General features: G+C 41.5%; 2 protein-coding genes across 2 annotated transcripts; one reads left to right on the plus strand and one right to left on the minus strand.

The window, feature by feature from the left end:
• Window positions 1-5,961: 5,961 nt before the first annotated feature.
• On the plus strand, window positions 5,962-8,748 carry LOC133919670 (outer envelope pore protein 16-3, chloroplastic/mitochondrial-like). Its single transcript, XM_062364134.1, has 3 exons — window positions 5,962-6,146; window positions 6,321-6,642; window positions 8,390-8,748. Exons 2-3 carry the CDS (start codon window positions 6,339-6,341, stop codon window positions 8,530-8,532), a joined length of 447 nt encoding a protein of 148 aa, XP_062220118.1. The 5' UTR covers window positions 5,962-6,146; window positions 6,321-6,338; the 3' UTR covers window positions 8,533-8,748.
• A 369-nt stretch (window positions 8,749-9,117) lies between these two features.
• Window positions 9,118-22,716, minus strand: LOC133919669 (clustered mitochondria protein-like). Its single transcript, XM_062364133.1, has 29 exons — window positions 22,562-22,716; window positions 22,045-22,274; window positions 21,413-21,474; window positions 21,142-21,331; window positions 20,928-21,059; window positions 20,593-20,749; window positions 19,645-19,838; window positions 19,453-19,554; window positions 18,705-18,840; window positions 18,501-18,629; window positions 17,008-17,389; window positions 16,720-16,824; window positions 15,829-15,947; window positions 14,957-15,065; window positions 14,761-14,850; window positions 14,283-14,417; window positions 13,991-14,161; window positions 13,829-13,915; window positions 13,395-13,526; window positions 13,071-13,226; window positions 12,914-12,982; window positions 12,497-12,655; window positions 12,203-12,259; window positions 12,090-12,130; window positions 11,401-11,520; window positions 10,709-11,018; window positions 10,526-10,633; window positions 10,190-10,252; window positions 9,118-9,927 (listed from the first exon to the last, which is right to left on the minus strand). Exons 2-29 carry the CDS (start codon window positions 22,268-22,270, stop codon window positions 9,457-9,459), a joined length of 4,212 nt encoding a protein of 1,403 aa, XP_062220117.1. The 5' UTR covers window positions 22,271-22,274; window positions 22,562-22,716; the 3' UTR covers window positions 9,118-9,456.
• Window positions 22,717-23,078: the final 362 nt, after the last annotated feature.

Consider the following 23,078-nt stretch of genomic DNA (forward strand, 5'->3'; position numbering starts at 1 on the left):
TTGATGTACTTCCTTCTCCATGTATGGTCTCCAGCGAACGTCGTTCACCGTCATCTCATTGAACTAGTGAACAAAGTTCGGGTACGCATACTATGTTTGCACACTAGACCAAGACGGTTGTGCAACCAAACTAAGTTAGACAAATAGAGAAAGAAATTAATTAACAAGTTGGTGCAAAGTTCAGAGCTATTCCCCTCCGTCTGCACCACAATGACCCTATGGTCGGGCCGTCGACACCGTCCGCAGCGAATTGGTATGCGCTATGGTCCACAACGGGCATGCCAATGGCGATGCACTTGTAGAACCACATCTGAAGCAGTAGGGGACACCTAGTGAGGATCGCGTAGTTGTTGGTCTTTGTGCATGCGTCGCATAGTCCGCGATACGTCGCAGCCAGCACAACAGTACCCCAGCTGTACTACGAAACCTCCCCCGGGTCGGCGTTCACAACCTCTTTGACATAGGGGATCATGCTCCTCGAGACCGTGTTGCCATAGATCTTGGTAAACATGACCCACCCGAACAACCACATGAGGTACGTCTCCAGGTGGCGGGACACGTCCTTATTGCCTGCTAGTGGGAGGATATTGCCCACCTATCAAAAAATGAATAATTACAAATATCTTCATCCGTTAGTAATGTAACGGAGATGACAAAATAGTACAGGACATACGTACTACAAACTAAATGAGAAAGACCTTCGTCGGGCTGTGCTTCTTGGTCCTTGGAAAGGTCGTCCCTCCATTGAACGACAGAGAAGCATCCGAGCATCTTGGCACGCCAGCCCACGCCCATGTCCCTAGCCCTAACAATGGCACCCATGTAAGGCAGGCCCATCAGGAGCGACATGTCCTCGATCGTGGGTGTCATCACGCTACACGGGAGGTGGAACGTGTGCGTCTCGGGACGGCACCTATAAGAGCCCAAACCCGGGATCTCCTATGCCTTCAGTATCAGTCCCTGGATCAAGTAGCTGATACACACAGTATAACAATTGTAGTATCACAGTCAAACTTCGAATGTAAATATTAAGGTTCAGAGTACAAAAGGTTACAAACCATATATCATAATACAAATCTGGTCAAACGGCCAACAAAACACGGCAGAAAGAAAGGACCCATAGCCACAAGTAGTTAGGGTGTGAACGTGACTTATACAACTTCTCTTCATCCTCGCCTGCATCTCCGGCGAAGTCAGCATCGGCTTCTTTATCTGAATGATAGCAAGAGTGAGTACAGAAGGTACTCAGCAAATCCTATATTACTTCAAGGTGTCAATAGATGCATAAAGGGGGTAATTCAAGGATAAGGCTTTACGATTTAGTTCTGAGCTTAAAGCAGTTTATGTAGGAGTCTAATTGTATTATCTATGATTGACTTCAAAACAGTTTACATAGTTCACAAACAAGGTAACAGGCTATATCTGTGGGGTTTTCGGTGATGGGAGGGGTTATACCTCGCTCCACAGTCTCTATCATCACATCTAGTATACTCTACTACCACATAGCTCCTGGAGGATTAAGCCAGTAACCTCATCACAAGGATATCAAGACACACGCACCCGGAGTCTAGTCAACGTGATTGCTGCTTTCACATGTCTATGATCATGGACATGGCTATTTTAATAGGTTTATACTCTGCTTGTACACTGTACCAACACGATATGCTCAACCTTCAATCGTTGCAAGCGGAGGAGTTAATCATACTGAGACACTTCGATCACCTTTCCTATCGAGCTTTTCTACGAGATTTACCCCCAAGTACTAGTGGTCTTGTATCAAACATCATGTTCCCTTTTTAAGCATTTGCTAGTCTCTACATGTTCAAATAGAGGACCACATAGTCACTTCTCGATGCTCCCAGCCTCCTAGTATGATGCCCAACTCAGTCCAGTGAAGAAAAGTCAAGTCCTGCTCATTAAGACGTATTCAATCATTAGCACGGTAGATATCAAGACATCGTCTGTCATTAATATAGATAACAACAGTCATTCTTAAGGTGATATATATTTTGAATGATAACATTTATAGCATGACAAGTGTTAATAGGATTAACTACTACATAAGTTTTAAAGAAAACACTAGCACATGCGATAATAAGTCATGTTTTAGTTGATCACGTAGATTACTTGAAAACATATGTCCAATATGATCATGGAGATAGGATTTGCCTTCTCCGATGTTTTCTTCTATGTCTTGATTGAAGTCAGGATCTTCCTCGCTCCTGATGCTCCTTGCGCATTGCTCGTAAAACTCTGGCAGCTCAGTAATTACGACTACAATCAATTAGGAGCTATACTAGAGAAGAATCAAATAACACCAAATGGAAAGCCAAATGAGCCATGTGATGGATAGGTAGATCTCGAATTTAGATGAATTTTGACAAAAGAATCGCCAAAATTAGAGCCAAAATGGAGAAGTTATGACTCGTGTAGATTTAATCTAAAATTGAATCAAGAAATAAAAAATAGCACTATTCATAGGTGGGACCCACATGAACAGTAACTAGGGCCACATGAACAATACCTAGTTGGGCCAATTTGGGCTGGGTTCGGGCCGGACTGCATAATACTAGGTTGTATAGTACTGTGCCCTACTCGGGTCGAGCTAGCCAGTTTGCAAGCTGTGAAGTTAGGTCGGCCCACTGGGGCAAGGCCTTTGGTGGCTGGGCCAACCTAGCAAGACGATCGCTACCAGGTCGAGCCACGGCCTACTCGCCCAGGCCGTGTGGCACACGGACAGTAGCCTAGCCACACACGTGCGGGCGCGAGGACGAAGCAGGGTGGCGACTGGGGAAAGGTCAGGCCGGCGGCGAGCGATGCAGTGGAGCCATGCTGGTAAGCTAGCCAAAGTGGAGTTGTCACCAGAGTTCCATGATGGGAAGCTCACGCCGGTGACCTAGGCACTATGGGGAACTCGGCTAGGGGCTCATCGATGACGACCGACAACGGAAGCGACACCAAATGGTGGCCGGAGCAGACAGCAGCGGTGCGAGAAAATTGGGTAGCATCTCCCCTGCACTACGAGGGGCCAACCTGCAAGGAAAAATGTCCTAGTGCCCCTAGGCTTCACGGCACGATGGCCAGACCACATACACAGAGGCACATGCACACTGGCGACGAGAATTTGCACCACGACGGAAACAAAAGCATGGTTCCACAAGGCTACGCGCTAGAAGAAGGCACGGGCATGGCTACATGCTAACTAGGAGGGTTTGTGAGGGGGCTGGGATGCTCAATGAGAGCAAGAATGGTGACGGGCAAGGTGGCGGCAGGTGATTCGTCGATGAGGCGATGATGGTGCAGCTCATTTGAAGGCTCGGACGGCCTCCCGTCGGGCTTTTGGTCGATAGAGAGTGGCACTGGGATGATGTCGTCCTCCTGGAGCTCCTTGGCAGCATGTGGGTGGTGGACCGGTGACAGCAAGCTACGGTGGTGAGTGGCAATGGTGCGGCGGTGGGGTGGATTGGAAGAAAGGGAGGGAGGGAGGGAGGGAGGGAGGGAGGGGGGGAGAGAGAGAGAGAGAGAGAGAGAGAGAGAGAGAGAGAGAGAGAGAGAGGATCGGTGGCTCTATTTATAGAGGGAGAGGGAGCAGTGAGGCGGTGCGACGCTTGTGTCACATGGTCATCGACAAGCCGAGCGGTGGTGAGGTGATGAGGTGGTACCCACCTTTATTTTTGCGGCATGGACGTGTTGTGCCGACCACATGCGTGGGTGGCGGAAGTCATGGACGTCAGGCTCTTGGCTGCGGGAGAGAAAGAGAGGAGAGGAGAAGGGGAGAAGGAGCAGGAGAGCGCAAAGGGATGGGTGAGAGAGGCAAGTGGCTTGTGCCAGCTGTCGCAGTGGCGTGGGACAGCGAGGCGCGGTGACGCGTTGGAGGAGGAAGGCGACGATGGGCAACCTCCACAATTTGACCGAATTGATGGAAGAAGTTTATACCCAAATGCCTCATGCACCACCTACTCTGTAGATCTGCCACATAGGTCTTATCATGCCATTGTCTGTTTCATTCTGCAGATCCTGAATTGCCATGAGCATCATGGCATGTCGGTCATGTATAAGGCACATGTTCCACCGATCACTAACAATTATCATCCTCACACGATACATGAATCAATACCAACTATTGGTGTTCCCACTCTCCACAAATGCAAAGACCAACGATAGCACTTGGTTGTTCCTATTAACTCCAACAGCAGTCAAGATATGTTCCTTGTACATGCCAGTAAGGAAAGTGATATTGATGTAGAGGATATATTGACAATGCTCGAAAGCTTTTACACATGGTCCTAATGCGAAGAAGTATCATTTTGGGACATACTTGCCAGGTTTTGATAACAACGGGTACTTGTCAATGTCATAATACGTCATAGGGTTCCTTCGAGCAATGGTCTGCAACAAATGTGAAAGGTTGTCATATGACACTTTGGAGGTCTCAAACCTCATCTCAATTGCCTTTCTCTTTGCCTTTCATGCATTGTTGTAGCTGATAGTGTACTTATACTCCTCCTCGATTTGTCTGATTATGGACACTGGTTCATAGCTCATGTTGTTCATAATCTAAGCATACATCATATTGACGATAAAGGCTAAAGTGATGTTCATGTGGCTAGACTCAAGTTCGTGCATCTTGCAAGTGTGGTCCATTACAATTGACACCTCTCAATACTCAACCCACTTCCTCTTAAAGCCATACACCTATCACGGACACCTCTCATGCACTTGACATCATATTCCTTCTTGCTTGACTTGACAATATAAAACTACCATCGAAGCGATGTCGCTTATTGAGTCACATCATCCTTCATGGCTTAACTGGTAGGATACATAGCACCATAGGTCATCTCATTCTACGTATACTCGCAGGCCACTTGATTCCCCTCATTCACCACAAGGTTGTTGAAGTTAGGATTATTCTAGTCAGCGAGAATCGAAGTATCGTTCTCATCATTCGATATATCATACTCAGAGGATTCGTCAGCCTCAAGATTATCCTGCTCCATCTATTAAATTAGAGAAGGAATTCATTCCTCCTTGTCTGACTCACCAATCGGTTCAGTCGGATAATCTAATGAATGTGCACTATCTAAATCGGCATCCTCTTCATCATCACCCTCCTTCTCCTTGTACCCCTCATCTTGCATCTCCTCAACTGGCCCCTTATTCTTTCATTGCACAAATAATATAGGAGGTCAACCTCTGTGCACAACATCATGCAGCTACATCTTCTACAATTCATCTTTCCTAAGTGGGTAAATCTCCCAGTACACACTATCTCTCAGACAGTTTCCCACAATACTAATAGTCATTTCTTGAACCTCATGATCTATTTTAAAACCCTGCATCAACCATGTGTGCGAGTGTTCGATACTTTTGTTTATAGATCTAGAGATACCCTTATCTATTGACTGAAATACAGACAGTACTACACCTTCTCGACCATACAATATTTCATTATCCCCATAAAAAAAATCCTAAACTGTCACTGATCTGACATACCTGGCAAACATCGATAAAAACTCTAACACTATCACGACAGAATATAAATAATTATGTAAAACTACATCTATAATAGAAAATTTATTACAAACATAGCCCACTATACTGCAACAGAATATTAGTGGGTTGCTACATAAAACACTTCCAAATCCTACATCTACTACCATATTTATGTAGCGAAAATGGCTATATTAGATCATGAATGTAATTTTGGTGATTATGACAATATAGTCAATAGGACTAACATATTTGTCAAGAATATATATTAGTAGGTTTTATGGATGTAATATATGAAAAAATTATCATAATCAGGATAAAATTAAATTAAATTAAAAAAATCGTAGGAAGATTTTTTTCACTTAGGTGTTGAACTCACTGGAGTTTCGATCAGCCGCAGTTGAGTAACACAAGTTTGTTCTATGTATATATATATATACACACACCAAAGTTTTCCAAAGCAGCCCACGCGCGTACCAGGCCCAAACCCGCACCAACGCTGCGGTCGGGCACCGCTGACCCGCCGAGGCCAGTTCGCCCCGGCTCACTCACTCCCACGACGCGATTCTCCCATTTCACCGCGAAGCCTCTTGCCGTCCGCACCCCGCCTCGGCACGCGGCCGCCGCCGGCACACGCAGCGCAGCCTCCCCAGGTAAGTCGCCTCACCTCTCCCCTCCCAAACCCGCATTCCTCCACTCGCATCTCCGCGCACTCCCCACCACCACCCGAAACCAGCGCGCGCTCTTGCTAAATCCCGATCCCGTCTCGTCCTACCTAGGGTTGGGCTAACCGTCTCGAGTGCGCGCGGCTTTTGGTGCGCCTGCAGGAAGCGGAGGAGCGAGGGATGGAGGAGGACTCGCCGGTGACGAAGACGGTGAAGGGCGCGGTGACGGGGCTCGCCGCGGGGACCATCTGGGGCACCGTCGTAGCAACCTGGTACGACGTGCCGCGGGTGGAGCGCCACGTCGCGCTCCCGGGCCTCATCCGAACGCTCAAGATGTGCGGCACCTATGGGGCCACCTTCGCCGCTGTCGGGGGCCTCTACATCGGCGTCGAGCAGCTCGTGCAGAGCCAGCGCAAGAAGCGCGACTTCGTCAATGGGGCCGTCGGCGCGTTCGTCGCTGGAGCAACCGTCTGCGGCTACAGAGGTTAGAAACTCGAGCCGCTTTTAACAAATGCACCTGGGGAGCCTTGGTTTGTAGGTTCTTGTCACTCCTAATGCATATTGATACTTGCGTTACTTCTGCGTGCTTATGGTCGATATTGATTTGTAGGGAAAACTTGGAATTGGGATCGTGTTAGTGTTGTTGTGTCATGGAAATAATAGGGTGATCTTCACAAACTAGGCTCTGATTGATTGTTGGGTTTAGTTAGTGGATCTTCAGTTGAAAGCTGAGGGAAAGAAACTGGGATCGTGGAATTAATTGCTTCATGGCTAAAAATATCTTCTCTGTGTGAATTGTGGAAAAATGTTTTATTCATGTCACTGAATAACTCTTCTGGCAATATGCATTACTTTGGGAATAGCTCCATGAGCATTACATCCATAGATAACTATTGAAGTTAGCTGGTAGACAGTAGACTATACTTGACTAGATCGGTGCATCATATAGTTATAGGATGTTGGTTACCATCTTATGCACCTCCAGAGCATCTAATTTTCTTTTGTAAATGATATATGGAGAAATGTGTCGTTTTAAAAAGATTTTCTTCTCTTGATTGAATAACATCATTTAGATGTCTGGAGCATTTTGGATTGGTTCATTCTAAATTTGGATGATGGCATAGTATGTGCTACTATATCGATTGACTTCTGGTAGCTACACAGTAAGAGTTATTGTGTGGACAGATACGGGTCAAACATTTGTTTCACATAATAATTGCTTTGCTTTCACAAGATGGGTTCCCTGGCTTAGCTGTGATCGCACTGAAGTTTATGGACAGAAGTCTTCTAAGCTAAGGCTAAACAAGTTTCTTCTTGGAAGAGCATGCAACCTAAGGTTCACCATAAAATAGTTCCAGTTTTTTTTACCTAATTATGTAGCTTTGTGGTTGCTATGAATCAATTCAGTCAAGGCTAAATTATACATAACAGCCCATTAAATTTATGGAATGTCTTGGCATCGTGAGATAAATACCTTACCTATCAATCATCATACAATAAAATGATAGCATGCTCATTTACTTAGGAGCTGATTTTGTATGATGTTTATTCATTCCAAATTACTTCTTGCTGGAAACTCCAGTTGTATGAGTTACCACTTCTTTAAATGCCTTTATTGGTAAGGAGCCGTAATCTGGGTGTATGAAGCACTGTGTGCAGTCATGATAAATTGGCACAATACTGTGGTGTGCTTGTAACATCAGTTTGGTTTAGTTAGACAATAAGGGCTAATGCATTTATGGGTGCGGGCTGAGCATCTGCTGCACAGCATTTCGTCTAATCTATGAGCAATTTAGTTTATTTTTGAGCATCACATGTTTCATAGTGCAACGATTAGCTTCCTTTTTGGATATTAATTTGTTGTATTTTTCTTGACTGCAAATTGAAGAACCTAACTAGCACTAGTACATGTCAATTCCTGACCCCTTTAGAAATGAGAAATACAATTGTATTGACCCATGGATGAGCATAATTCTAATGAAGTGATCCTTAATGTAAGTTCGGTATTGCATCCGGTGATGAATAGCTAGATAAATCTAGTGCCCTTGGTTTGTTACTATTTTGTAACCGGTTAATAATAGTTCCCGTCTGATATTACTATGTTGTTCCTCAAGATGAAATGCAAGAAACTCAGTTGTCAACAATGCATATTCCATACCGCTGCATGCAAATCCGGTATATTGGCTGACAAGTCTGATGTCTGTGTTAATCTGTAAATGCCCCTTTGGCAGGGAGGAGCATTCAGTCAGCCCTCATTGGAGGATCCTGCCTGGCATTCATCTCTGCTGTCCTGGACATTGGCGGCAATACAACCAGAGTGGACAATGGAAAAGAATACTATGCCTACACAACGCAGAAGAAGCCCGCTCATTGATTGATGCTCTGTACTTGTAGCACGAATCTTGCAAACCATCAGCTCGGTGAATTTTGAAGCTGGTGTAGTTTTATGTCTGTTTTGCTGCTGCACTCGGTTCCTTTGCCAATCCATGGCAACTTGTTTATCGCTGATGTTTGAGAGGGACGGACATTACTCTCAGAATAAATCTTTGATTTGCTTTCTTGTGATCAATAAACGCAGTTTCTTCTGTTATTTCTTGTCGATTAACGCAGTTTCAACAAGCCATTTCCATGTAGAAAGCATTTTCTAGGTTGCTTGAGAAGAAAACATAGCCAGGTCATTAGACATGTAAGAACCACTTTGCAGATGTTTAAATGATCGTATTCACTATATAGATGTAACTATAAGCGTGAGGAAGCAGGTCCTCAGATAGTTGTATTCTCTACTAATTAGATGTTATGTGCCCAGCGCCAAGTAGGCTTATGATCAGCTAGAAATCAATGTTAAACCTGATTCGTGTCACATGTCAAGAGGAAGTAGTTTATTTTGCTAAGCACCCTTCGTAGTTTATTTTGCTAAGCACCCTTTGGGGTGTAAATACCCTCACAAACGCACTCTATAGAAAGGGTTTAACCTGATGGCTCTTTGTCAATTTTCTTGAACAAATTAATATAGCTAGCTTACAAAAAAATTAACACCTAAGCACTGACAGGGTGTTGACTACAAATTTATTAGTTGCAAGGATTAGGCATTATCTTATCAGTGGTCTATCAATGCCAAAACCATTCTCCTTTATCGTAATGATTATTGGATCCATCCTAAGAACCCCGCCAAGAGCCAAGAATAAATAAACTCACTCTTGCCACCATGTGGAAGTGACAATCCTATGGGGGTAAAAACCCATATCACCCTAGAAGCCCAAAATTGTTGGCAAAAAACAACTTTCCTAGCCGCTGTTTCCTATGATTTCTGCTTTGACTTCTGCTTCTTCGACTCCAGTGACGTCCCTAATCCTACTGGCGCATTACCGCCGGACTTCGCGGATGGCCCGTTAGTATCTGCATCCTTCGCTTCCCTTGTAGTGACGTTTGGAGCAGGTCCATTGTTCACCGCCTGTCCCTCGGATGCCGGCTTCTGTGCGTCTGCAGTTGCAGAGGTAGCAGACGCTGAAGCAGCTGAGTTGATCAGATTGAGAATCTGATGTAGCTCAGACGCATTACTTGTAGCAGGTCCATTACGCACGTTAAGGCCTCTTGCAGCAGCTTTCTTCCGAGCTTCTGCAGTTGCTCGAGCAGCTCGCTCATCAACTCCTCTTACTCGGGGAACACCTTCTCCAATTACTGCAGCATTGAGTGATCTGTTGACATTCGCCGATCCATCACCTGATTGGGTCACAACAGCTTTCATTGCTTGTAAAAATGCAGGATTTGCCTGTCAAATCAAAAGGTAAGTATTGGATGATACCAAGAACCAAGTACAAACCACAGAGATGAATATATACAATAATACACTTATTGGACTTGTTATTCACTTCAAGTAATAACAAAAAAAATGCAACAAAAAAAAGGTTTACAAACTGGATAGAAAAGTACTTGGTCTGACAGTGAACGCTCTCTGGCATATTGCTATTCGGGCACACAGTTAGGATAAATTTCAGCGGGCATAACAGGGGGCTTGCAGTTAATAAGCTTACCTTCAAGAAATCAATAGCAGTTGAGGATGGATTTGCCTGGCCTTTTTGCTTCTGGGCATTAACCTGTGGAAAGAAAAAGACTTATCTTCTATGGACCATGGAAGAATATCAGGCATGCAACGAAGAGAAAGGTATGCAGAGCAGAAGACAAGACAGTTTCTGCATTTCTTATGGTAATTTTTTGCATAGCATAATTGCTTATTAGGCAATGCACAAGAATCTCAAGGTCAAATGGGAATCAACCTAGACAGTTTCATGCTGAACTGCAAACTTCGTAAAACAAATATACCAACCAATTTAACAAATATTCACAATCTTCAGTTCTAGATATGATACCTGCTGTTCTCGAACCTTAAATGTATTCAACCAATTTTCTGAGTCCTTAGTCCGCGAGTCATCATCCCCTAATTGCTTTACCAGTATATCGTATGTCTTCTTTTCATGCTGCCATTAAAAGCCAACACATCATGCCAACAGTTTGAAACATTATTTTGCCAATCATTTTCTGTCAAAACTAACCTGAATTGAAAGCTTGTATGCGCCCATACAACTGAATGCAATGGCAAGAGCATGATAGCATACAGCTGTTTGAATATGATCTGGACCGAGAAGCCGCTCATTCTTCATAAGCGCTTCTTGAAGATACCTAAGAGCAGTATTCATATTGTTGGCATCCTGGTACATCATTGCAACATTTATTTGAGTTGCTGCAACATCTGGGTGATCAGGACCTGATGCCAAACTTAGCAAAAGCAGTGTGCGGGACATGTGGTGCAGTGCGAGTTCAGTTTGATTGAGCCCATGATAGAACAAAGCCATGTTACCATAACTGAAAAGGAAAGAAAAATATATGGTTACGAAAAAATGTCAATATAAAATAAAAACGAGATCATTTTGTTCTTAAATTAATATTACAAACATAAAATTAAAGACATGCTCTAACACTAACAAGCTGAACAATGTTCAACTACTTATATTTCTTGCATTACTGAAGTACCACTTACTCAGTAGCTAACCTTCCTATTCAAATTTTCTACAATACTTTGTATCAGGTCATATCTCCACGGCTGCTTTAAAAATTTAGTATAAATGATGGGATTTAGACTGGCTCACAAGTTTTTGCAAAGGTAGCATGAAGTTCAGTTTTAAATTAGATTTAAGGATAACATCAAAAAAATCACAATAAGAATAAAACTAAACAAAGAACATGCCTGTGGGCTGTGTCAGGGTGATCTAGACCAAGGCATCGCTCGTTTATGATAAGTTCTCTATGTTGCTGCACAATTGCCCCAGCTGTATCACCAGCATGGTAGAGAACCAAAGCAAGGTACCTATAACAAAGAGAGAGAAATAAATATTTGAATACGAATAATGCTCAACTTCTAAACATGTTTTACATATTAGCGATTGAACATCTGACTGAAAATCATAATCCTGGTGTAACAGTTTTCTTATCAATTTATGTAAGAAGTATTTCAGATGGAAGAAAAATAGTTGGGTTGTAGTATATAGCATGATCTACAACTTTGGAAACGCAGAATGTAGTGTAACATATCAATTAGAATATTCAAATTATCATTATGTGTGATCTCTTATGAAAGTAAATACTATTCCCTCCGGACACAAAAGTGTCGTTTTGGACATCGACACGGTCACCAATACACTACTTTGACCACTAGTTACTAGTATAAAATGTATGCAGAATATAGCAAAATTGTAACATTTCGAAACTACTTTTCAAGACACATCTAGATATACCATTTTCAAAAGCTCAATCGAAATATTCAAAAAGATATTGATGGTCAAAGTTTAAATGTGTTGACTGCACGCTACCCAAAACGACACTCTTTTGTGAAGGGGGGTAGTACAATAGCGCTATATCAAGAAGTTAGCATGTTACCGGCAACAATTTGCAGCATCCTTGTGCATGGGACCAGTTATCTGTAATTTTAAAGGTCAAGTAAATATCAGAAGTTCTGCAGATGTTTCATGCTAAATAGCTTGTGTGTATACCTGCTGAAGCAGTGAAAAAGCTTCAGAAAACAGTGCATAGGCCTCATTCAGTGTTCCCTGAAATGCACAGATGCAAGAATAAAATTTGTATAACAACAACAGTCTTTGTCCCAAGCAAGTTGGGGTAGGCTAGAGATCAAACCCACAAGATCCAACTAAAAAGATGATGTGAAAACAATAATGAAAGGTACTAGTAATAGTAACATTTTTTTAAAAAAAAGTATACATGATGAAAATAGTACAGAATATCAAACAAGTATACAGGTCAGTTTGTAAAAATATATATATATATACCTCAGCCATCCTGATTTTCCCTGCTTCCATAAGGTTCTTTGCATCTGTACAGGTAGGAACCGAATGCTTGACAACTGGTTGGAGATTCAATATATCTGAAGGTTGGAATGGAGTTGAAGCTTCAAGATCATATTTGCGAGCAGCGATTGTTATTCCTACCTGTTACATGCGCAAAGAACAGCAACTGACTGAAATTAATGCATGTAAAAAACGATGACATATGATAATCTCAACTGGCATTCTCTACTACAGAGAACATGTATTATACATGTAGGTCATCATTTACCAAACATACACAGTGGAACTTGTGTGAACTAAACCCGAACTACTAAGAAAAATTTTCTGAGTGAGTACTAAACCAATAATCATACTTCATGATACAGACAGAAGTGTCAAACAAGGTGGGATGGTGCTTACCTTTTGGCAAAGATTGCGAAGCACCGCAACCCTTTTAGCCCCAACCCTAGCATCATCTGGCACTTCAAACTAAAGAAATGAAGTCCATTAGTGATGTTATTCAAATAAAAACAGAAGAAACCGAAAGAAACACAAAAGCAGGAACCGTAACAAGTACCTGATATTTACGTTTTGCGAATTCCTTAATGCTAGACCAAATTTTATCAGAGGTTAGATGCAAATATGCTGATAAGCCCTTTCCTGAAGCAGAAGCAGCACCGTGACTTAATTTCTGGCCTTTTGTAGATTTATGAGTCTGACTATTTTCCTGACCCTGAAAAATCGAATACAAAAAAGATGATACCAACCATTGATTACAGTTATAATACCAGCTCACTACACAGTTATCCACACACAAATGTCTGATGATATCTCAATATTCGACAGTAGAGTTTAAAGCGCATATGAATATCACAAGATTGCTATGTTTGGGATAGCATACCTTCTGAGTTTTTAACTGTGTGCTGCCAAGACTACCCTTTGTGGAAGCAACCAAAACTTTGCCAACAAAACAGTTTAAGAAATGAGCAATAGCTGGTCCAATATCATGATCTGGGCTTTGCCTCAGTATTTCCTTGAATGAAAGAAAACAAACAAATTGGTTAACATACAAGTAGATCCAATAATATGATGATGGGGACTTAGAGGATTGATATCGCAATAATATGCATCCTGCATTGACATTGCACAGAAATAATAATGATATCACAATAATATGCATTCATTTCAATTATGGCAGCCAGAAAAGCCCTAATTTACATTTAACTATGTTTACACACTTAAATATTTAAACAAATTGGCAACACATCCATTCATATAAGACACAAGAGAAAACCCTGACAGCAGCAGCTAGCATAATCAAGATAGATATATTACCTTGATAACATGCTTTGCAGACCTGACTATTATCTCAGCAGAAAACAAGTCCCATAAATGCGGTAAATGTTTGATCATGCCTGCAATCTGAGACAGGAATTAATTATGAATGAATAGATGCAATGTAATGCCAATTTAAGCTGGATCATCTTAGAGACTCACTTTGCCCAGATACCTAACATTTATCCCATGGAGATGCAGTACATCAGTTAAAGTTTGTCCGTCCGTAGGGGAGACATTAAGGGAGCAAAGATCCTGAACAAATTTTGGGATCACTATGTCTAGAAGATATGTACCAGCCTTTTTTACCAACTCTTCGTCTGCAGCAATTTCCTATGAATGGAAAACAGTAGCATGTTAGCCTACCCCAACTTGATGGGACTAAAAGGCTTTGTTGTTGTTGTTGTTGTTGTTGGTATATGGACAGTAAACGAAGTGTAGTTTTAAGACTAACCTCTGGACTACCAGCAAGCTTGTACTCTGTAAATACATTTGGGTTGAAAAGGATCTCAGCACTTGAGTCGTCATTTTCAGCAGCTCTAGGAGCGGAGCTTTCCTCAGACTTGTCATCTTCTTCTACAGAGGTAGCCTGAAATAATGGGAATACTTTTCCAACTTAAAAAAAAAAAGGAGCAAGGTATCTACCCTTCCTTTATCCAACCTTAGCCCGTTAGCCCCTTTGATATATGAGTGCACCAACTCATCTAATATCCATGTGGGGCAAAACTGGCAAGAGCAATTTTGTTATATGGCACTGGAGAAGTGACTTCTAGGTAATGAAAGTGATTATCACAAAACACACAGCATGTTAGACGATTTTGCTCTTTTTGAGTTGCACAATCAAAACTAATTGTCAGTTGCTTATTTAGGTATAAATGCTTCTGAACAAACAGAGCAAGGGACAGAACACTGAGATTGCTTTCAGCACCAACCGTAGCATCAGAAGTACTTGCAACTTGGACATTAGATTCTTCTGGAGTATCTGGAACTTTCTGCTTAGGGAATTGCTTTGTAGATTCAGCCTGCCCCAAATATACATAAATCATATAATTAAGACTTCACATGAACTAAATCATGTAGTACAGTGGTAGTGAGACAAAAAGGTTAAAAACTACGCGACGAGCTGACCTCAACGAATGAGGCTACAAGTTCGGGCCTCAACACACAAAAGCGGTTCTCCTGTCCAATGTAATTAGAATCTCGAGGAGTCACTCTCATCAAATCCAAAATGTAATGCCTACATAATAGAAAAAGGCCAAACAGCTGTGCTAAATATACTGATATGACTACAAGACCTGCTATTACTGTAAATGGAAAAGGATAATAGGAAAGGAAAGCGTAAAATCACAACAAAGACGAACATTCCTGGGACTTTTTACAGTTCATGTATGTGATAATGACGATCGGGGACACAAACAACAGTTACATTATTTATGATACGGCTTAGAAGATTGAATTCATAGGATAGACACAATGTACTCTCCCTCTCAAAGAGACTCTGGGCAGCTGCTTACGTGGACTGTTTGAGTTTAATCTTGCTTGATTCCAAAATATAATGAGTGGACTGTTTGGGTTTAATCTTGCTTGATTCCAAAAGAGAATGTGCCTGGCCTTTTATAGAGCCCTCCCTAAGAATTGATGCTAACTAATCTGACATATCAAACTAACAACCTTAACCAACAAACACGTCTTGCTAACCAACCTGCTAACTAGCTAATTAAGAAACTAACAAACTCTTAAGGATAACCGGCTTATCTCTAAGCCGCTGCAGAGTTGGTAGGTGCTGGACTGCTGCTGTGGCCAGCCCTGCCGCCCCTCCTGCGCTGGTAAGTGCGGCCCACAACAGTTTGCATGTCCAATGTTTCTTAAACAAAGCCATGAAGACCCAACATAACTACTTACCAGGTGCTACCAAACAAGAAGCATTTGAAAAACAAAATGAAAAAGGTAACACTAAAAGGTAAACAAAACTTGGTGTTTAACTTCAAAACAACAATTACCTGTCATCACTTCCAACAATGCCCTTGCATTCAACTGTAGCAGCTAATTTTACAGGATTGGCAGAACCATCCAAAACCACATGCTCCTTCAGATGGAGTCGCTTTGCAGCCTCGACCACCTAAAAGAGTAATAGCAAAATAGCATTAACAATGTTTACTTTGGAGTTTAAATGAAAACGTTGTCAGAGAATAACAATAGCTAAAAGACAAGGACAAGCTGACTGACACATAGCAGCCAGAATAGCATTGACAATAGTTTTGGAATTTAAATGAAAACGCTGTCATGAAAAAAACAACATATAAAAGTCAAGGACAGGCTGACTGACACATAGCATATAATAAATGCTGTGCTGTACTGCTGTATGACAACAAGAACAGATAGGTTGACTTCATCACTGACACTACCAGTCTGCCACCATGGCTTTTAGAATCGTGTATAATCACTGAAACTTTTATAATTGCTAATGTAATTCTTATAGTTACCTTCAACAAAAATACATAAATATGCGACAAAAAAATGAGATGTTGGAACTTACAAAACAATAATGTTGGAACAGAGACAATAGAATTTCAGTTAGCAATACTCAGTATAGTATGCAATTTTAGCATCACTGTTTGTTATCCGAACAAACCATCTCCTATCATTAACCGTTATACTTAGCAGTGCAATATTAGTCAACATATATTTGAGCAGACAACTGTACAACACCAGTGAAGTTTTGCTTGGACTGAACAAGATGCCCAGGGTCATACAAGAAAGACAAAGAGTCCAATAGTTAAGAATTTTTTTTATTTTTTTATTTTTGGTTTTGCCAAGCTTCTTTCAACAGAGGAAATTGTCCACTCTTGCATAACAATGCTCTGTAGATCAAAAGGAAAAAGCTAGCTGACCTTTGAATGGAACGATTCATTCCAAGATATCTTCTTGCCATTATCAACAGAACCATAGAGAAGGGAATCAGACTTGTCTCCTTGAAGAATACCAGGTATGATGCTCTACAAGTCCAGTATAGTTGGAAAAAGGCACGTTAGTTGAGAACTTAGTTTACTGTTTGTGACATTACGATAAATGTGAGAAAAAGGAGTTATAAAATAAAGAGCAAAAAATACAGAATGTATGATCAAGGAAGAACAATATTCCAAAATTGCTATATACCAGGAAATATTTTATATACAGACCTGAGCTACAACCCTGTGACCTCTGTAATCAATTATTGCCATGGCAAGATTGTAAAGCCCAGAAATATCAGCTTCTTGATAAGCCTTAGTTCCTTTCAAGTCATTGTTTGCAGAAGCATAGGTTGCCTGCTCACTATCTGCTAATTGTGCCTCTGCAGATGCATCTGAACTATTGTCCGAGACACCGTGAAGTTCTTCAGGTTTTGAGTTAGCTACAGCATTGGAATCAACATGGTTCTTATCTGGCTTAGCCCCCACATCTGTGGAGCAAGCTTTAATGCTTCTGCTGGACCCATTTTGACAGTCTGGCTTGTGGTCCTTTGAAATGTGTTCATAGTCGGAGTCAACAGCAAAACTAAAGAAAATATTGTTGTGAACATACCTGAAGTAAAGAACAGAGGTAAGCTTCCCTCGATGGAAATGAAACTAAAACAACCTTGTCAAGCAACTAAAACCAGATTTGATGAAGCATGTACAAATTGCACCAGGATGGTAAGCTCCAATGCCACATGCCCACATCGATCCATATCATCATCATAAAGGAAATAACTCAACATAACATTACCGCCAAAAGTCCATAGTAAAACCTTTTAAATGGAAAAGATTCACTAATCTAGTACAAGTGTACAAAAAATAACATACTTCTCACTCATGGAGTCATGGGTGATACTTTAATTGGTAGTCCGGAAGAACCTCATTATGAACCCCCTCATAATAAAAACATTAAAATAACACGCAAGTTGAAACATAAAAATTATATAGTACCCGTCAACTTGGAACACTAGGCAAGATGGCATCAACTTAAAAGAACCAGATTAGTTGAAGAGCCAACTCCAGGAAGTATAAATAGGTGAAAAAGGGAGACACTTAAGCAGAAAAAAAAAAGTAATGGACGATCTTGTAAACATTAATCTTCAGTTTTATTTCACTAACAAATATGTGCAACAAAAAGATATTTACAATAACTTGCACTTACTGCATCTAGGAAATCATCCTACATGCAATTCAACTCTGTGCGGGCATATATTAGGCAAGGATACTTTATAAACAGGCAACTTGATATCAAATGCATCCAAATCATGTTTGCATGACACACCTAGCTACAGAATTGCACTCCATACAAGTTGTTCAGTCGTTTGAATGTAGCAATCATCGATTCCCCATAACACCTATTTTCTTTCCCATACTTATGCTCTTGGCAGGGAATAAATAATTGGAACGTGTGTCAGTTCAGCGATTGAATCCCTAGCCTCCACAAAATTGTCAGTATCATCCACATAAAACTTTCAACAAACTCCCAAGAACTTTGGCTTCAAAAGTCCACATAGAAAAGTATGCATAGCTGGTAAGCATAAAACCTTGTCCTTACTGCTACTATAATACAGATAGTCTCTAATATGAGGCAGTCTGATTTTGAAGCAGAAAAAAGGGACAGAAGTGCTACAGGAATCATTATTCTAACAGTGAAGGGCATTATATTGGCGGTTACTCACATATGAAAACATTCTGGATCGGTTGGGTTAATTGGAGGTATGCATCTATTAATGACACCGACTGCCCCTTTTACAGCAGCATCAACAAAATCACATGTCACTTTGTAGAGAGCTCTGCCACGCAGTATCCTACAACAGCCAGAAATAATGTGTTACTACAGTTTTAAAGCAGGCAACCTAGAAAGTGCAATGGTAAATAAGAACCTTTCTTGAGGATTGCCATGAGGAAACTCCCGGCAGGACTGTAATTCCTCATTCCAGTCTCTCTGCATGCCAATCAATTCAGTGCCATATGACAAGACAACAGAATCTTCAGCCCTGGCAGCATCCCTTTTATGTTCTGTTATACATAAACATAGGGAAAGTACATTATGTTTTCGTTAACAGATTATAATAGGAAGATTATATCAAGATGGAGAACTCTGCGATTCTTAACATGCAAGATAATTAGAAGTGTTAGAAGTTCCAAATTCCAAGCCAAGGTCAGCACTCGGCACCAGCGGAAAAGGAATCAGTTCACAGCCCATGGCTGAAATGCCTATGTGGTACATGAAGTTAGTCAATAGTAAAATTAAAACAAGATAAACATAGTTCTTGGTGCATGTGAAACAATCTGCCTGCCAGCATCAATCATTTTTTTACAAGAATCCCTGCTGGCATAAAAACACATATGTAACTCATTACTTAGCCTCGTATCGCACTTATCATACACCAGAGTTTTTTACTTAGTTTGCCTATGGCTTTGTCGCCAAATTTCATGCCACAAAGGTGTGGCAAAACGAACCATAAGCAAGAATATATAGCATAGTTAAAGCCACGCTGGCACCAAAGAATTTAGTTACATATTTGAGAAAATAGAAACAAACCACCAAACCTATGCTGTTTAACAGCTGCTAGCTTTTTAGAAGTGTATTCAATACTATGGTCAGCATGGAAATGTACTGAATTTTACCTGGCACAGGATAAGCTCCTAACCAAGAAGTCACAGGAAGCAAGGACTGAACATTCTCAAACGGATGGGCTGATGCTCTATGATCCAAAACTTCACGGAAACCTTCAACAGATTTGTCCAATTGTCAACACAGATTAAACATATTGTAGTACGGCCAACGCATTGCAGATAAAATTCAGATAAATAAGAAACCTTTCTTAAACTTGGCACTGATCTTTTGTAGTAGACCAACAAGAGTGCTGGCCTCCAGAACCTGTTTTGAAGGTCTTGGATCCAAAATACTTCCACTGCTACAGTTCACATAAAAAGATTTGGAGCTTCCTGTAATGCAGTATTCGTTTCCTTCTAATGTCACAACATCAATATAAATGAGGTCTCCATGCAACCTGGGGAAACAATCTACAAGTGTTAATTCCACAAAATACCAACTTGTGTGCGACAAGCTTACACCAATATTACAAGAGTATGGGTTTTAACCCCATTATGCATATATACATATACATATACATTAACAAAAAAAACATATGGATCCTTGTTTCAAGAATAATACACACAATAAAATAACTGCAACATCAAAGCTTATGAGTAACAAAAAGGTGGAGCATTCTTAGCATAGCCCAAGGATAAATATAAGCAAAGAAATACAGACAAAGGTAGAAGGAACAACATTTAGCCAAGTGTCAGACAGAGTTGACCAAAGTTAAGAAAAAATATTAATGATTCACCCTTTGAGAGTTGCAAAAATGTTAAAGCACAAAACCAAATATTGATTTTGCGTACTTATCTCTTCAGGATTTGTGCAACACCCATTGAAAGGATGAAGTACTACTAAAAAACTTTTATCGTAACGTAACGGTTATGAAAAATAAAATCCATTGTTCTATAAAATGTAACCCCACCTTTCTGAACTTCTAGGGCCTAATAACTGGGCTGATTATAGTGGAAAAGGGATGGTAAGTAACCTTTGTGCACAGACGATTATTATGCCTAATTGTCTTTTTACAGTGGAACCAGGATAGGAACTAGTCCTTCTATACAGAAAAGTATTAGGCCTAGCTGATTGATTTTTTGAACAATGGTTCTAGAAAAGCTATCCAAGAATATCGATACAAAGATACCAATGGCAATCAGCAGGATTACCTCCGATAACTTGGCGGAGGATTGAAAGAAGAAGAAGTTATGCTGTCTACGCATTTTATCTCTGCTGGTGCAGATGCCAACAAATAAGTGAGAGCGCCAGTAGTGTCCTCCAAAAAATTTAAACCATCAAGCTCATGAATAGCAGTTTTCCCACCATCTGCACAGAAAAGGGAAAAGAAAGTAAGATCCATATCAACATCAGATTGCATTAAAACTCGCATGCAAATCATAGAACTACTCAGAAACATTGCAGGAGGCTTGCATACTAAATATACAAATTATCAGTAAACCTGCAGATAAAAAGAGCAAAAAAATCAACATGAAGTCTGATGTACCTGCAGATTTGCCCTGAGCAGAGTCCTGCTGCAGAGCTAGGGATGTGGATAACGAAACATGAAGAGTAGAGAGAGATAGTAGTTCCCTGACACGTCGGAGATGTAACCTAATAGACCTCTCATCGTATATTCCTGAAAGAACAATTTTTCAGCTCCATCTAACCAAATTATCACAGGAAGAACCAAAAAGAAGACATTGAAACATGTTACATACCAGCAACCATCTCCAATGAACAGCCACCAGAAGTTATATCTGCAATCTCAGATATTTCATTGTAGTCCTCTAACTGATGAATTGAGCCATCTTTGGTATGCAATATCAAATTGTAGCATGTATAGAAGCAAGTTTCAGGAGCATCCAAGAGAAATTGTTTGACATCAATGACAGAGTCTTCTGGGCTTAGCTGTAAATAATAGCATAACATGAATTACATAGAGCTAGTATTAAAAAAGAAGAGAAAGAAAGCACACATTTTTACAGTTACCTGCAGCTCGAGCTTTTCACCTGACTGTGTCTTAACAGGAACAGGGTATAAATGAAGCTCTCCTGCTTGAGACAATATTGTTTCCTTGTTAAAGAAGTTATATATTCAGGGGACCTTTTCCAGTTCCAAGAATATACAAGCACAACGATAAAGGTGTGTATAGTAAAAACAATACATACAAAGTCCAAAAAATTTCATACATACAAAGTTCTTACAGTCCATCGACTGAAAATGTGTAATCTAAATACCTAATGTAGATGATAGCTACCTAAAAGCTAAAAGGCATTTGCGTAAAATGTTAACAGCCAAACATGCAGATATTGGCATCTTTGTGGTTGAAGGAAGTTGTTACACTTCTGCTAGGTACATCTGTGTCATGACAACTCTAATAGAGCTTGACCGGAAAATTTTGAGTATGTTACACAAGTTATCAGATATGTTTCTACTATTTCACGCGCGCACACACACAGTCACACACATACATACAGCATCACTACTGTAATCACAGTCACATATAGCACCGCAGCAGCATACAACATGTTATTCATTCTGAATTGTGCCACCGTATTAATTCTCTAGCGTCACAATACAAATACAGTATCACTGTGAATGTAAACAAGCGGCAGCTTCACCTTCAACTGGCTTTTTTGCAGACTGCGCAGCCACAGCTACATCCCCGTTCCCTTTCTCAACATCGGCAGCACCACCATCCGCGGCAGGGGGTTCACTAACTACCCCATTCTCGGGATTCACCACTTCGGGCTCATCAGTCACGGGAACCTCTGGCTCCGCCGAGACGGCCTGGCTCGCGCCCTGCGCCTTCCCCTTGTTCCTCCCACCCTTGGACTTCCCCGCCATATTCCTGCTCAAGCCAAAAACCAACACCAGCAAATCTAATCAGCCCAGACAAAAAAACAGGAAACGTGCAATTCACAACACACCAAACAGCACGGTTCTCTAAGGCAACCGAGAAACATCGACATCTCCACTAAACCCCAACCGAACCAAGCATCAGCCGAGCGCACGATCTGCAGCGGGATCAAAACCCTAAACCCTCCCCCACCAAATCGACCCCCTGAAGCGGAACGCGCGAACAAGATGAGATGGATTGGGCGCGGATAAGGGATTAGGATGGGGACTGAGGTAGACCTGCCGCCCGCGGCGCGGAAGCTTCAGCGCCCGGGAGAGGCGGCGCGAGGGAGAGGAGGCACAGAGGGAATGATTGGCCCTTGGAGGCGAGGGGCTGTTCGGGTAAAGCAGACGAGGGAGGCTGCAGACCTCGCCGGCCGCTCCTTTTATACGGGTGGGCGGCACCCCCTAATCCCCCGTGGTCGCTGGCCTCTGGGGCTCTGGGTGAGGCGCTCGCGTCGGTTGGCTCTCCTCTTTTTTTCCCGTCGCTGCGCACGCACGGCGGTGATATTTCTGCGTCTGGTGGGCTAAGTTCGTAGGGGCAGTTTGGGTAGTTTTTCTACGGAGGCCACCTCGGCGTGGGATTTAGAGGGTTGTTAGGGTTTTTGGAGGGCTTTAGGCGGCTTAAGACTCTGAGTAATGATCAGCATCTTACTTGGCGAATGTCATATGCAGCAAGTCACTCTCGTATGTTAGCGTTTGTAATATCTTGTCTCACATGAGCGTGATGTTGTTTGTTTACATCATATGACCAAAA

The sequence above is a fragment of the Phragmites australis genome, chromosome 5 (assembly GCF_958298935.1).
Source record: "Phragmites australis chromosome 5, lpPhrAust1.1, whole genome shotgun sequence".
Classification (NCBI taxonomy): Eukaryota; Viridiplantae; Streptophyta; class Magnoliopsida; order Poales; family Poaceae; genus Phragmites; species Phragmites australis.

What these genes read in the sequence shown, in the direction of transcription:
- LOC133919669 (XM_062364133.1), bottom strand. Translation starts at nt 22,270, where the DNA reads ATGGCGGGGAAGTCCAAGGGTGGGAGGAACAAGGGGAAGGCGCAGGGC. An exon ending in GTCACAGGGTTGTAGCTCAG is followed by an intron (nt 16,825 to 17,007) that starts GTCTGTATATAA and finishes CTGGACTTGTAG; the next exon opens with AGCATCATACCTGGTATTCT. An exon ending in TTAAGGTTCGAGAACAGCAG is followed by an intron (nt 10,253 to 10,525) that starts GTATCATATCTA and finishes TTCTTTCCACAG; the next exon opens with GTTAATGCCCAGAAGCAAAA.
- LOC133919670 (XM_062364134.1), top strand. Translation starts at nt 6,339, where the DNA reads ATGGAGGAGGACTCGCCGGTGACGAAGACGGTGAAGGGCGCGGTGACG. An exon ending in AACCGTCTGCGGCTACAGAG is followed by an intron (nt 6,643 to 8,389) that starts GTTAGAAACTCG and finishes CCCCTTTGGCAG; the next exon opens with GGAGGAGCATTCAGTCAGCC.